This window comes from Saimiri boliviensis, chromosome 1 (genome assembly GCF_048565385.1).
Source record: "Saimiri boliviensis isolate mSaiBol1 chromosome 1, mSaiBol1.pri, whole genome shotgun sequence".
NCBI lineage: Eukaryota > Metazoa > Chordata > Mammalia > Primates > Cebidae > Saimiri > Saimiri boliviensis.
This window is the reverse complement of record NC_133449.1, coordinates 257,301,859-257,318,035: the sequence shown is the minus strand read 5'-3', so window position 1 is coordinate 257,318,035 and position 16,177 is coordinate 257,301,859. Positions and strand designations below refer to the sequence as shown.

General features: G+C 36.8%; 1 protein-coding gene across 1 annotated transcript in view; it reads right to left on the bottom strand.

Moving 5' to 3' along the window:
* HCN1 (hyperpolarization activated cyclic nucleotide gated potassium channel 1) overlaps positions 1 to 15,759 on the bottom strand; it is a 392,978-nt gene extending 377,219 nt beyond the window's left edge. Inside the window, exon 1 of the mRNA XM_039467436.2 lies at positions 15,270 to 15,759. Within this exon, the coding sequence (XP_039323370.1) occupies positions 15,270 to 15,676 (407 nt within the window). The 5' untranslated portion in view covers positions 15,677 to 15,759. The remainder of the gene's footprint in view (positions 1 to 15,269) is intronic.
* Positions 15,760 to 16,177: the final 418 nt, after the last annotated feature.

Here is a 16,177-nt window from a genome sequence, read left to right as displayed (position 1 = left end):
GATTTGTTGATACAGAAGAAATATATATCAGTTTTATTTTACATAGGAAAGAAATTCAAAAGCAGTGTCACATTTCAGTCAACTAAAATTTTTGCTGTTTTCCAGTGAATTTTTCTATTAAATGTGCAATTCTGAAATAATTCTACCTTTGATGACTTTCAAAACAAGCCTTACAATGCTTTATGCTTTCTGGAATCACAACAGTGTAACAATGAATGAATAAAGAATTGCTATTTTATAAAAAATATACTAAAAAGGTATTATTTGCGATTTGAATTTATTAGGCTTCTTTTATTCCATTACATAATACTTCCTTTCTATATAAACTACGTGAACCAAATAATAAAATGATTTACATCCCAAAATGTTGATAGCCATGAAAGTTTTCACTCTTCAGAAGAGATAGAAAGTCCATTCAAATCCAATTAAAAGAGTTAAGATTCCGATTTTTCTGAGACTATGTCTGGAACATTTCCCCTGCATAAAGTTGGATTAAGTTGCTTTGCTTCAGTATTATTAGGGTTTTGTTGAAAATACAAATTGTGAGTAAAATGGAAAGATAAATAGTAATATTGAACTGTCCTTTAATTAAAGCCTTGATCTTTCTTTTTCAAAATTAAGGCCTCTTCCTTTTTTCCCCTTCCTTTTTATTGTGATGCTCATTCATTAAATATGGTTGGCAAAATCATGCTTTTCTAATTACATTATCTTTTCATGTATTAGGTGAAGGTACCTTTAGTAGGTAATCACTACAAACTCAAATTTAAACATCTGATGGGTTTGAAATCATTAAAATTATTATCCTTTTTAAAGCTCATCTTTGGCTTCTTCAAGTGGGATCCTGATTTTTTTTTTTTTGCTATTACCCTGGTAGTCTGATAACCTCCTTAATATCTGGTATGTCCAGTTGTTCCAGGCTCTTCACATACATTGCCTGCCCCAGAGCTAGGATCATATATTTCTCCTCTTCAAATTAAGGCAGCCCACTTGTGCAAATTCCATCCCAGTTTCAGCTGCTGTTCCATCCCATTCCTGTTGGCTGCGTGGGAGTCTCCCATATTCTCAGGTCTGTCAGATGCTTCTGCTCTGTTTCCTTCCTCCAACACGTAAGTGCAAAAACAACAGGTCTTGCAGTTGTTGAAGGTTTGTGTCAATTTACTTATCTTTCAGGTTGCTAAAGATAGTTTTCCTGTAAAAGTTGCCCACAGCTTTTTGTTTGTTTGTTTGGGTTTTGGTTTTGTGCTGTCTTTTATACGGTATACAGAAATTAAGCTGACATCTTAGTTCTTCATCTTTTCAGACTCAAGTTCCTTTTGCTTTTGAAAATTATGTCAACTTCAATTTTCCTATATCAAGATCTATGAGACCTTTCCTATTTACACAAGGGCTAATTTAACACTGCTCACTCAGGACATTTTCCACTGGAATATTTTTTTTTCTTCACTGTAAATATGGTAAACACAATTTTTAAAAATACAAACCCGGTCAACAAAAAGTTAAAAATAAAACAAAAATCCTTTTTCAAAATATTGACTCGATATTTTATTAATTAAACCTAGAGGGACATAGTGTTAATTTTCCATCTCTGTACAACAGGGTTTTAAAGGTGCACTGTTAAATCAAACAGCACAATTTGGCAAGTTGGAACAGAAAATAAATGATACATACCTAAAAGTAATGTAATTCTTTCTAAATGTCATTGCCCAAAGGGATACATTCTCAACTTTATTTCTATTAAGATAGCACTGATTCTAAAGGCAATGACATTTAAATTGTTTTTATAGGGCTGTAAAAGAAGAGCCATGCCAAGTACAATGGATAGAATGTTTATGTCTCCCCAAAATTCATATGTTGAAATACTAACCCACATGTTAGTGGTGTTAGGAGGAGGGGTCTTTGGGAAATGATGAGGTCATGAGGATAGAGTTCTCATCGATGGGTTTGGTGCCCCAGTAAAAGAGATCCCAAGAGATCCCTCACCCCTTCCACCTCGCTAGGTTATATTAAATAGACAGTCATCTGTGACAAGCATACCCTTACGAGACAGCAAATCAACGAGCACCTTGATTTTGGACTTTCCAGCCTCCAGAACTGTGAAAAATAAATTTACATTGTTTATAATCCACTCAGTCTATGGTATTTTGTTATAGCAGCTCAAAAGAACTAAGACAAGATATCATACACACACACACACACACACACACACACACACACAGACACACACCCCTACTCAAAGTTTAAAAACTACGTAAAATCAGGCATTATAGTAAATAGAGCTCATAGAAATATGCATTTATTTAACTGTAATGGCTTTAAATTTTATTTCCAAATGCATGTTTCTGTGAAGTAATAAAATGCTGATTAGATGTCCACACTAAATTACTGTTTTTTATAAAGCACACAGGGAACAAGGTTATTGGAAGTTATATATTAAAACCAAAGTTAAGCATAATATTGCTAAAAGTCTCTTTATTTATTCAAATTTATTAAGTGCCTATTTTATATCCTGCATACTTCTAGCCCTTGGAGTCTGGGAGTACAGTAATTCAAACAGGAAAAAAAAAAAAAAAAAACCTCATCTTGATGGGCCTTAAATTCCAGAATCTGGGGATGATAAACAATACTCGAAGCAAAGAAACAAAACACTAAAAAAAAAATTAAGTATGATAAATTTTGATATTGTGATATATTCTATGAAGAAAACTGATATATTCTATGAAGAAAACTTCATATGCTCTATGAAGAAAAACAAAACACTAATTATGATAAATTGTGGTAAGTTTCTCATATCTCTGTGATATGATATGACAAATAGACGATAACCAGGAGTTTATGAGATATGAGAAATAGATGATAACTTGAAGTTTAAAATATGTTGATACTGTAATTTTATTATAATTTTGTACTATTATAAAAAAACACCATATGAATCATCTTTGTTTCCATGTGTTTGCAAACTTGCCATATTTTCTCTTTACAATAACTCACTATCCTATACATTTTCAATATTTGTAAAATATAAGGTATCAAGCTGACCTTTAGAAAGGTTAGAATCATTTACAGGCTTTAGTGTCATGATGGCAAGCTCTCCCTCCATAGTTTTATTATTAAATAATTCACTAATATTTTTCCAGGATTTCTGATTTCAGTTATTTTTACCATTTATAAATTTAAACCTAACTTTGGATTTAACTTTGCTGAAAAATAATAAAAATTGATTTTACCCAATTATTTCATTAAACCATTTTTCTAATACTAAATTAGGATCTATAGTTTATGTTTTTAGTTTTTTTAGTCAGTGATTTTTTTTTTGTTATAGATTCTAATCATCATTGTTGATATAAAGGAAAGTTACTGCTATAGCTTAAAATATTTATCTTAGAAGCAGCCATCTTTCTGAACTTAGCAGTTAACCCCATAATTTATCTGTTGGTTCAACCAACTCTTTAATGTTTGCAAAAAATAATTTAACTTCCTTTCACCCCAAGTATATTTCTAGTTAGAATTATGTGCCTTATTGTACTGCCTGACCTATCCAGAACAAGCCTGTCTTCAATTCCTGCTGATCAGGTAGGTAGCCTCTAAATTAAAACTAGTTCTTCATAGGGAATTCTCTCCCTCTCAAGGAAACTCTTTCTAGCCAGCTATAATTTTTTTTTTTTTTTTTTTTTTTTGATACAGGGTTTCACTTTGGATGGAATGCAGTGGCGTCATCTGGGCTCACTGCATCCTCAACCTCCTGGTATCAAGCGATCCTCCTACCTCAGCCTCCCAAGTAGCTGGGACTATAAGTCCCATCATGCCTGCCTAATTTTTGTATTTTTTGTAGAGACAGGGTATCGCCATGTTGCCCAGGCTGGTCCCAAACTCCTGAGCTAAAGTGATCCACCCACCTCAGCCTCCCAAAGTGCTAGGATTATAGGCATGAGCCACTGTGCCTGGCCCACCTTCAGCAATAATTCTTAAATAGCTTGCCCAAGCAAAACTCTATGTTTAAATCTTCCATGCACTGTTTTTAGTGTCTCTATTTTGGCATGACAGTATTAGATAGTTCAGGAAGTCTTAACTTGCGGTCCAAAAATAAATGTGTTTCAAGGAAACCACAAATCTCTTGAAATTACAGACAAAATACTGTAAATAAATGCACAGGTCAGAGGGTCCATAGCTTTAATGTGATTTGTGAAGTATTTTATGAGTCTTTAAAGCCTAAAATCATTAACACAAATGGATGACCATGAATACTTAGTATAATCAGTAATTATAGCCAATTAGAATTATGGGATTATTTATATTGTGCAATATTTATTCAACCATAATTTGGTGTTTCTAGCATGTATTTCTGCTTTTTATACATTAAATATACATCCAGATCACAGAAAATAAATGTCTCCAATCTTCATTCTAATTCACTTAAATGAATATTCAGGATAAGTATCAAATTTATTGTTTAGAAAAAAAGGACAGTTTTAAAAAAAATACTACTTAACCAAAGAATGACCCTTCTATAGGAAAAAATAAGGAACATTTGCTCTCCCTTTTAAAACTAATCAAATAGGCCAGGTGCAGTGGCTCACACCTGTAATCCCAGCACTTTGGGAGACTGAGGTGGGTGGATTGCTTGAGGTCAGAAGTTCAAGACCAGCCTGACCAACATGAAAAACCAATCTCTACTGAAAATACAAAAATTAGCAAGGCATGGTGGCACAGGCCTGTAATTGCAGGTACTTGGGACGCTGAGGCAAGATAATTACTTGAACTCAGGAGGTGTAGAATGCAGTGAATTGAGATCATGTCACTGGTATTCCAGCCTGTCTGGCAGAGCAAGACTGTCTAAAAAAAAAAAAACTAATCACTTTCAGTATTCATTTTTTCAGTCTCTGCTCATGTTCCTCAAACAAACTAGGTAGTGTATATTTTAATGAGGGGCATTGTCTTTTCAATAAAATAACAAGGCTAAAACATTCTGCAAGGGCAATAAGTGACAACTGCTCTAGAAATGATGTCACGAAGATTTTTTTAAAAAAAATCTGTTAGATTTGTAGTATATCTCAAATGTTTTTGTGTTCCTAAAGAAATAATTATATTTCTAAATAACAATTTTTAAAGATTGTTAAACATGACAATAAAAAAGAAAATGAAAGATTTATCAGGTTATAACTCATCTTGTTTGCATCATATAGAATACTTAACTGATTTGAAATATCCCAAATAGCTTATGCCATTTTCTGATGAAAATAAAGATGAACATCAAGTAGCACATGCAACTCAATGACATCAGAATTTTCCCTAAAAGCTATTTCCTAATGTCAGTACTGTAGCATTCCATACCAACTAAAGAGATTAAACTGGAAAATTTTACAGAAACAGAATATATTAAAAATTTTCCAATGCTAAAGTGCCTCAAGACTAGACCAATTTCACATAACATACATAAAATATGTCACTGCACATCAGGGCTTTTGCTGTCAAGGCTTGCATAAAGGTAAAAAGGCAACAGCAACATACTATTTACAAGCCCCTTCTTTCACATAAACATTTTCTTCATGATCTGGAAATGGTTAGAGTATGTACTTAGAGAATATTTTATTTTTTCAAACAACTAACTTGCCTTAATTGTTTTAATTTTACTTTCATAATAATAACTCTTAAACAGCATTAAATGCAGAGCATCACTTGTATGCATAATATAGAAACATTTATATAGCATATATAGTATACATACACACTATATATACTATACACCCTATGAATTTTATATCTATATATTTATATAACATATAAATATATGTATTTCCTTATATTATAGTTGAGAAAATTATATATTATAATTGAGAAAATAAGGTCTAGTTACTAAGGTGGTGGAGCTCGGATTCTGATCCAAACAGTTCCTAACATTGTTACTTCAAAATAATATATGCCCATAGTGGTTTTTTTTTAAAGCAAAACAGCATCAAGGATTATAAACAGAACATATAAGCCTCACCATATTCCTTTTACCCTACATATCACTTTACAAATTTAATCACTCTAATTGTTGCCTTTGGTGTTTAGTTCATATTTCAAACAGAAATTAATTTACCAACTTTAAACACTATTCATTTATTAGCTTCCAACTATGAAAGACAAGGACTTAGGTTTCTTCTATCACCCAAACTGCATTTACCTTACTCCTGCCCTCCCACCCTACCAACTGCACCACAATCTTTGTTTAAATCAGTCAACTGGTTTTCATTATTGTGATCAAATAAGCATTATGTACTGATGAACAAGGAACTATGATTCTTTTCCCTTTTTTTAGACACTTTTAGATCATTCTGGAGTAAATAAGGTCTTTTTTTTAGTTAGTTGTATCCATTGTACTCTGCAAATATTTATATGAAAGTCATCGATATTTTGTTCCAAATGATCTGTGGCACACCTAATAACATTATTTATCAAATGCTGATACCCATCTCTTCTTCTTCTACTCTGAAGGCCTTCCTCCAGGACATTTTGCTTTCCTGCCAGAGTCTAGACTGGTTTATATCAAGGTCAGCTATTTTGGGGTACTCCTGGGACTTCAGGCTTCTATTAGAGCCCATTTCCTAGCTTCTATGTCTTAATGTTGTTCAGTGTAATTTCCTGTTTTGCAGGAATATGTCATCTAATAACTTCCTAAGAAAGGGTACACGGGTAATTAATACTAGAGTTCTTCATTTCTGAATATCTTTATTTAAACTTTTTATTATGGCAAGGTGTGAATATCTTTTAGAGATTATTTTCTCTCAGAATTTTGTCGATTTCGTTACATTGTCATTTAACTTGTATTATTCCTACTATATGTAACTTTTTCTTTGGAAAGTCTCAGTCTTTTGTTTGTTGCTGATTCAATGGTGTTCTAAAGCTTCTTTGTGATGATTCTTGGACAGTCATTTTCTTTCATAATGCTAAGCATTCCGTGAGTCCCTTAGAACAGACATTTCAGTTGCTGCTATCTGAAAATTCTTATCTAAATGTCTCTATTAATTCATGTGTCCTTTTAACTCCTTGTTATCATCCTAGAACACTTTTTGGTAGATTTTGGCCTTATAAATTAGTTCTTTATTTTGCTATATTTTCTTGTATTTCCTATCCCCATTTGTCTTTTCAGTCTAATTCTGATAGGTTCCCCAGACTTTACCTGCCAACACATTCCATCTAAGAGCTGTTTTATAAACTTCTTACTATTGTTATCATGGCATACTGTTCTTATTGTGTAGATAAAATATTTCTGAAGCTATCATTTGTAAGGTATTTTTTATAATACTATCATTTCTCCTTATCCCATCCCTCTGGATCTTCTTCGATTGTTTGATTTAGTCTTTCTCTGTTTGATTTAGTCTTTCCTTATGAGACTTTTCTCAAATGTCTGGTTATCTTTTGCTTTCAGTTCCATATTAAGCAATGCCATATGAAAAATATAATTACAGTCTCAATGTACATATGCAGAAATTTTTGCAGTGATTAGGCAATAAGAAATGATTTTTTTAAGTGAAGGCTTTGAGATGTCTCCTTTTGGAGGTAATTTCTTTAGTTTCCTGCCTGAGAAAAATTGACCTGGCTCCAGGCCTCCTAATGTCAGCACAGAGAGTTCTATATTCACTAAGGAAGCCCTTATTTAATTCTGTTTTCAGTCTGGCTTTCCTGGAACTATTTCATAACTGGCACTTCCAAGTCCTGAACTCTTCTGGATTTCAATGGGTGAAGGATTGTGGAAATGGAATGATTTTTCCATTAACTTCCTATTTTACAAATGTTTTTGAGATCTATATTCTCTGCTGTCTCTTCTTTCTTCTACTTACCAATGTGTCTGTGCTTTTTCATATTATTTTGGAGTGACTTCAAGAAGGAGGAAGTATAAATGATTAAGTTCAATCCATCATGCTTCCCAGAAGGTTTGGGAAATTATTTATACTGGCAGCCTTGTTTCTTATTATGTAAAAGAGTTGAAGTGATAAAATTAATATTCACAAGAACTGAATTCCTGGCCCAGTTCTTACTATCTATGTCACCATGTTCATGCGACATAACTTCTCTGCAGTTTCATTTATTCATCTGTGTATTGGGCAGGGAAATGTAATAGTTGGAGCACATATTGCAGGTGCCAGTGGGAAGTGGATGCCAGGTATTACTGTAGAAAAAAAGAAAGCTTTCATTGCTTCCATCTGAATTTGTCAACTCTAAGATTAATGTGCTCATGACCTGGTTGGAAAATAATTCTTTGTCATTCAGTCAATAAATATTTATTACAGGTCTGTTATGTTAAATTTCACTCCAAAGAGAAATAAAAACATCTCTGCACAAAAACTTGTACAAGAATATTCATATCAGCAGTTTTACAATAGCCAAAAAGCAGAAACAACCCAGTTGTCCATCAACCGATAAATGAATAAATTAAAGGTAGTATATCCATAAAATGGAATGTTATTAAGCAAGAAAATAAAGAACTGATACACGTAACATGAATGAACCCTGAAAAAACATTATCCTAAGTGAAAGAAGTCAATAACAAAAGACTCTCTACTGCATGATTCCACTGATATAAAATATTCAGAATAAGCAAAAATCTACAGACAGAGCATAGATTAGTGGTTGCTTAAGGCTGAGTGAGAGAGGAAAGAGAAAAGTGAGTGCTAATCCATATGTGGTTTCTTCTTGGAAGGATAAAATATTACAGAAATTGATGGCGGTAATGACTGCATAACTCTGTGAACTTAATAGAAAACATTGAATTGCATACTTTAAATGGGTGAATTATATGGTATATGAATTTTATCTCAAAAAAAGCTGTTAAAAAGCATATCTGGATGTAATACTTAGGGGATGAGATTATCTGTGCAGCAAACCACCATGGCACATGTTTACCTATGCAACAAACCTGAGCATCCCACACTGTACCCCTGATCTTAAAAGAAAAGTTGAGGAAAAAAATGAACCACCTAAGAAAATTTGGCAAGAAAAGTCTATTATGGGCATGTTTACAACATGGGGAATATAAAACTGAGTAGGATTCATAAGGTAGCATGGCTCAAATTCTAGGGAAGGGAAACATATACAAATAATTATACATTGTGATGAACAGAAAGCCTAGACAAAAAATAAAGTGTGAGCACAATGATTAAATGGAAGTATAAAAGATGAATAGAAACTAGCTATGTGGAGTAATGAAAAGTGAAAAGTATTTCAGGAATGGGGGTAAATGTCACATTAAACTCTTAGTCGCAGAAGAGAACTCAGGTTGTTCTAGGAGCTGAAAATTTAGCCAAGGGGCTGGAACACAGTGCTGTAATGAATGGCATGTGATTAGGTTGCATTTATAGGTTGAAATTATGCAGCGAAAGCTCATAATTGAAGCTTGAAGCTCATAGAAAGTTTGTCAAATGCAGTGTAAGAGTAATGGGAAGTCACTAAACAGCATAAAAACATTATTTGATTTTCTTTTTAAGATCACTCTTGTCACTCTATGAAGAATGAAATGGAGAACAGGTTACATTTTCTGTCCTAAAACAGCCTGTAAATATCTTAAGAGGAATGTCAACCTTGGAGAACCTACGTTGTTCTTGCCATTTTAAGAAACGTGTAAACTGGAGGCAGTATTAATTGGTGAAATCAACATGTATAGAATCTTTAGAAAGTTCATAGGCAGTCATTCCATTCCCTGAACTTTAGCCAGAATATAATGAAGAGTAAAGTGCAAAGATGTTTGTTGCAGCACTCTTTATAATACTGAATTCTTGGAAACAAAGCCGATAGTCTAAAATTTGTAAATATTTACTAACTTCATATGTATGTAGAATTAGCTTTATATTTTTATAGTTACAGCTAGTGACTTGAAAATAAAATTATGTTTATATAAATAAAATTATAAGTTGTACATTTAAGGCATGAGTAATATTTCCTCTTTGCTTTAACCGAGTAGTCAACTATTAGGTGAAATAGAAAAATACTATGAGAAAATTAACTAACATAACTTGAAAGAGTCATGAAATCAATTTTATCAAAGTTGGGTGAAATATATCAGATAAATGCTCAACTCAAAAATAATCAACTTCTACATATATTCTTTACATGCATAGTTGTATATAGATGTCCCTTGAATAGCTTCTGTAACACATACATCCAAATAGAATTAATAGAGCCATGAAGGTTTATTTTGCAAAAACATAAAATTCCAGGATGCGTCAGGAATCCTGATTTTTTTCTGTAAAACTAATGGTAACTTGTACATCCACATGCCTTCACAAATAAAATTATTTCTAGAAGAAAAGTACTTAGTGAAATGGAATTTACTTAGTGCATGCAGACTTCTTCTCATTATCACTACTTCCACAACTAAAATATATAATGTCAGGCTAATTCATAGTTTATTACTCCTTTACACAAAATGATAAAATGAAAACTTGTCACAGACCCTGCAAATGCTCTACTCTTCATGCAGTGCTAATGATCTGCAATAATTTGTACTGTGCTTACAAGAAACTCTATTTGAAAGTCCTTGTCCTGAGCCCAGTTGCCTCTAAATAATAAAGTGAATTATCTGCTAAACACAAGAATTACATTGAGAATAAGACTGTCACCTGAGAATCATACCAAATGCATTTTGCTGGCTTCATGTTCACTATAGGATATAGGTGCATTGAGTTATATGATAATGCAGAATTATAAGTACTATTTATACTGCTTTTTGGTGGTGATGTTGTTTTGGTTTGTGGTTTTTTGATCAAGCAGATATAGCTGAATACAATTTTGTTAAATGAATCTATGATACAAATAATAAGTAATATATCTTTTCAGTGCATTTAAATTTCTTTCATTATTCAATAGGCATATTCATAAATCCAAGTCCACATAAATAAATATGATTAGTAAATTGTACCTCTCCACTGATTCTCAATTTATAATCATACCCCAAAAGTAGCTTTAAAGGGAAAGTTGCTCAGAAAAAAAAGGAAATCATCTTATAATATTTTAATAGTATAAATCATCATATTTACTAACGGCAACAGGGAAACATTTGCTAAAATTTAAAGTTTCATAACACATACACACTAAGAAAAAGTAACTAAATAAATTTAGTTACTTTTTTTACACCTTTAAATCTCTGGAGAAATTTCACATGCCTAACAGTTGCTAGAGTCACTAAGTAAAATGTAATTAAGCTTATAAAGCATAAAAGGTAGACCTAACATAGAAAGAAAATAAATTCTATGGTTAATTTTGGCTATGTTGATATGAAAAGCAAATAAAAGCAGCATTGCTGGCAGAATACAGAATGTGTTCAGCACAAAGATAACATAGGCTAATTAGTCTTTAAACCCCAGAAGGTTGAATTGTTTTCTTGTGTGAAGCTCCTGTGAGAAGCAAATGTTCTCTCTATGATGAACTGCATAACATGGGTGAAGCCCTGCTTCCCTAATCAACACATCAGTGATCGCTGAGATCAGTACACTTGTGGCTGCAATCCAATCCAAAGCAGCGATGGAAGTACGGAAGTGACAGTATCTTCAGGAAGTAACTCCCATCTCTAGAATCCTTGAGTACTTGTAACACAGAAAGCTTTTTACATACTCATACTAACAATGAAAAGAAGTTGAAAAAAATAAGAAGTCAAGATACAAAACTGCCTCCCTTAGGAGGAGCAAGATGTTGGCTGGCAATGTATATGGAACAGGAGCTTTCTTTTTAAAAGTCCCTTTGTCTAAGCATGATGGAACAAAATAATGTCAGAATCTCTGAAATGGCAAATAGTCTGGTGATACATTCTTCCACTAAATTATTTGCATAATAAAAATCATCCACAAAATTATTCTATTCTTTCAACCTATTTAAACGATTATATCCTAACTGTCAATTGGCTGTGGAAGCACAATGCTTGCCCAGCATCATTTTTACCTTAGTAAAATATTAGCTAATTAATATAAAATCACTATGAATTTTTAAAAACAATTTTTAACCTCCAAATTAAATGTGTCTTGGGTCTTTCACATGAAATTCAATAAGACTAAGACCATGCTGTTACTACACAAAAATCAAGGTACATTTGTTTTTAAGTAACTATCTATATTTTCTCTAGTTTGGGTGCTTCTACACCACAGTATAAACAAAAACATGAGCTTGTTGTGTTTACTAAATTTTGTAGCTTCCACCCAGTTATTTCAAACAGTATCTATACTGTTGGACTCCTTTTTATTCTCTGAAGGTTTCTAACATCATCCTCTCCTGAGGAAGAAGGGAAATACAGCATCTCTGCCCTACTTACATCAGGGGTAGAGAAAACTACCTGCCAGACACAGCAATAGCACTCCTGGGCTCTGGCTGGGAAAAGAGGCACTAGCTAGCTCTCTGAGAGTCTCAGTGGGAGCACAGCCCTGTCCCTTGAGGGAAGTAAAGCAGAAAGCTATCGGTCCTCAAAATCACCCTGAGAAAGGAAACTAGTAACAGTGCTAAAGTCACGACATGCCCTGGAGTAAGAACACAGTAAACTTCTTTGGCCATGGAAGACTTATTAAAAGTATCAAGAAAAAGAATCCTCTAGATATCTTCATTTGCAATATCTCCCCACTCTTAATGGAAATCACTCTTAACTTTTACTTGCTCAGTTTCTAAATGATTAATGAACTTAAGTTTGGCATTTTAGAAATTGTAGTAAAGCACCTCCCCAAAAGAACCCTTCAGGAAAGGGACCAAAGTAAATAGATCATGACCACAAACATATCTAGTATCTTTTGAAAATTACTCATACATTACTTTTCCCTGAGAAAAAAAAATTACTGAAAGAATTTTGTCTTTCATATTTTTGCTTTTTTCATTACATTATCATGACATGTTATAGGTTTTAGAAAATCTTATATTGACTTTGAGATCATACAAAAACATTAAGATGTAAATATCTTCGGAAAATAAGTACATGATTATTTCTCTAGTTTGTTTTAAAACATCAGTGTGTATTGTAATTATGAGTTTTACCTATTTTTTCAGGTATCTTTCAAGTTAAGAAGATCTAAATAATTATAATTGCTTAACTGTACCTGCCATTTTCTTTGTTCCATTTTTGCAAAGGAAAATTCAAATATTCCAAACTATTCCACACTGGAGTTTAGAGTATTAGCTCACTTTTAAATCATTTTCCATTTCTTTGAAATGCATAATAAAATTAAATCAGCACCTGATTTCAATTTGTCCCTTTGTTCAGTAACAATGTTTATTTTTAAAGAAATCTTTTGTCTACAAAGACTTCTTTGGGAAAATTAGGAGAATCCTGTAATTTCATTCATTCAAAAGACTTTGGCACACTATTCTAATTCCTGAAAAGTGGCCCTATGTTTTTATTTAGTAAGTGGGAAAAAGTTTATTTGATGTATGATATCATTTTGAAAAGGTATAGTCCTTTTCACATTGCTGAAAAATAAAAGCATCACATGTAATCATTTAATTGACTGAAATTAAATTTAAAAAGTTTAGCATTTTTACATGTTAATATTGAACCCCATACATTTCTGGAAATGCCACATTTATTTTTGGTATTAAGACTTGAGGCTGTTTTCATGTAAATTATTGTTCATTTAAAATCTTAAAATGAGGTGAAATATATTTCCATTGGGGACTGAAGAAGAAAAAATATTCTACAGTTGATTCTCACCTTTAAAATTCTAAAGAACATGACAACATTACACATTTCAGAACAAGGTCGTTTAGAAGTTTGCTTCCCTATCTTCCTACCGGAGGAAACATGTTTGATTATTTATAGAGCATTTTAATATGAACATTCTTTCAACCAAACTCTTAATGATCTCTAGACTATAAACGTCATTAGGTTTTTGTAAGTTCTCCTTTGGACTTTGCTGTGTGTTCTTACAAGTAAGTACCTTAAAATCATACGCTTTCTAAAATCCACTCACTCTATGCATAGATCACAGAGGCTACTGACTTCTGAGACAATAAATATCGCAAAGAAGGCAAAGATAGTCACTCTGAGCCTTTGTGTAGCAGGACTGCGGGGGTTTCACAGATAATGTCATTCAGAACGGTGGACAGCTCCCGTTAAGGCACGGAGTTGGTGACAATTTCCTTAGTTTCTAAACTAACTCCAAGGCTGCTTTTCATTGCTATATTTATCTGCTATTTAGTAGAAGCCTATAAAGAATGCTTAATATATGTACATACTCCTTCAGTTGATTCTTTTTTCTTTTCGAACGAGTTCGGCCAAATAAATAGATATCGCCCTGAGTTAATAGGAGTTAACTCGTTCTGGATTTTAAAATGGAAAGTCCAGCCTTATTCAGGAGCTAAGAAAACCGTGCGCACGCTAGTAAGAGGATCTACTTCACGACCTTCATTTGACAATCTCTAAACACGCTTATCACCGAATGAATACTTGGGTGACAAATAAGATCAGAAAACGTCTTAATTTTAATTCTCCAAAGTGGAGTTCTCCTGCTGGCAGCTCTCCTGCCCTTCTTCCCAGGCTGGGGGATGTGAAAGAGATTTTTGAAACAGACTTGTAGTCAAGGTCAAGAAAGGGTGCCGCTCTATTTCGGGAAGGGGGCTCTGGAGACGCCCCCTCTCTCTGTTTCAGGAACGAGAGGCTTCCTGCCTCGCTCCTGCCCTTCCTGGAGGCACCCGGCTTGGCCGAGACCTCAGTTGTCAGGGGCTCTCCGAGTGCCAATTGCCCTTCTCCTGCCTGCCAGCGCTGTTTCTGAGGAAACACCGTGAGGATGCCCAGCGCCTATAGAGAAACACAGACTAAACACCCTCCCCAGGGGCGCGCGCGGCAGGAGCTCCCTGGGCGTGTGAATCGCTGTCTCCGGTTACCCCGTCTTCCCCCGAGCCCAGAAGCCTCCTTTTCCCTCTTGGTTGAGACCACGCTTGAGCGAGCCGCGCGAGGAAGGATGGCTGCCCGCTTCCTCTCACTCCCGTCTCCGAAGTAAAAGTTTCCCTGGTACCACTGAGCCTCTCCCGAGGGAGGGTCACCGTGGCCTCCATCCTCCCCCGATCTGCCCCACAAAGTTCACGAGGCCAAGGAGGAGAGTCCGTCTGGGGTTCTCGGGCAACAGGAGCGCGTCCTCCGAGCCCCCCGGGGTGGAAACCCCCGGGAGGCGCCGAGTCCGCCCGAGCCGACGCCGCCGGCAGCGCCGCCCCCCGCCCGCCCTCCCGGTCCCCGGGGCGCCCCCTCGCAGGCGCGGGGAGGCGCGGGGCGGCGCGTCGGAGGGCGCGCCTGAGGGGAGGGTGGGGCGGCGGCCGGGGGCCCTCACCTGAAATCGCTGTAAGGGTGGATAATCCAGAAGCCTGCAGTTTTAACCCTTTCCTGCTCCTTCTCCACCGCCTTCTGGCTCCCGAACATGCGGAGGGAGAATTTGTTGACCCCGGGCTGCAGCATGGAGGTGAACTGCCTCTGCATGAAGCCGTACTGCCGCCGGGGCCCCTCGGCGTCCTCGAAGCCCCCCGCCGGCTCCTCGCCGCCGCCGCCGCCGCCGTCCACCTTGAAGCACACGGAGTTGCCGTGCTCCTTCGTGCCGGCCCCGCCGCCCCCCGGGGGGGTGCCCAGGCGCTTCTCGGCCGCGGCCGGCCCCGCGCCCGTCGCGGACGCCTTGGCGGGGAAGACGCTGTTGCCATCGTCCCGGCTGTTGGACGAAGAGTTGGACTTGCCGCCTCCTTCCATGCCCGGAGGACGCGACCGGCGACGGCGCGGGCTCCAGACTCGCCGGCCGCCCGGCGCCAGGGACGCGAAGCCGAGAGGGCAGGGGCCCCAGCCGACTGCCGGCGAGCCGGCTGGCTGCTGCCCGTCGCGGCGGTGGCGGCGGCGGCGGCGGCGGCAGCTGCTGCTTCCCGCCCGCGCCGCTCCTCGCTGCGCGCCTGGCTTCCGCCGCCGCCGCTGCCCTCAGTGGCTGCGCTCCGGGCTCCGGCGCGGCTGGTGCTGAGGCTGAGGCTGCCCGAGCGAGGCGAGGCTCCGCTGGGCTCAGCCCTCGCGCGCCAGCGCCTCCCCTCGGCTGCCCTCTGCTGGCCGGAGCGGGTCTCTCCCCGTCCGCACTCCACACATGCTCGTTACTCTTGCTCCACTTCTGCCCAGCGTGACATTGAACTCAGGAGCCCTCGGAGGAGACGTTCATTGGTACACGTGGAGAGGGACTCGGTGTATGTTTGCGTGAAAGAGCAGGGAGAA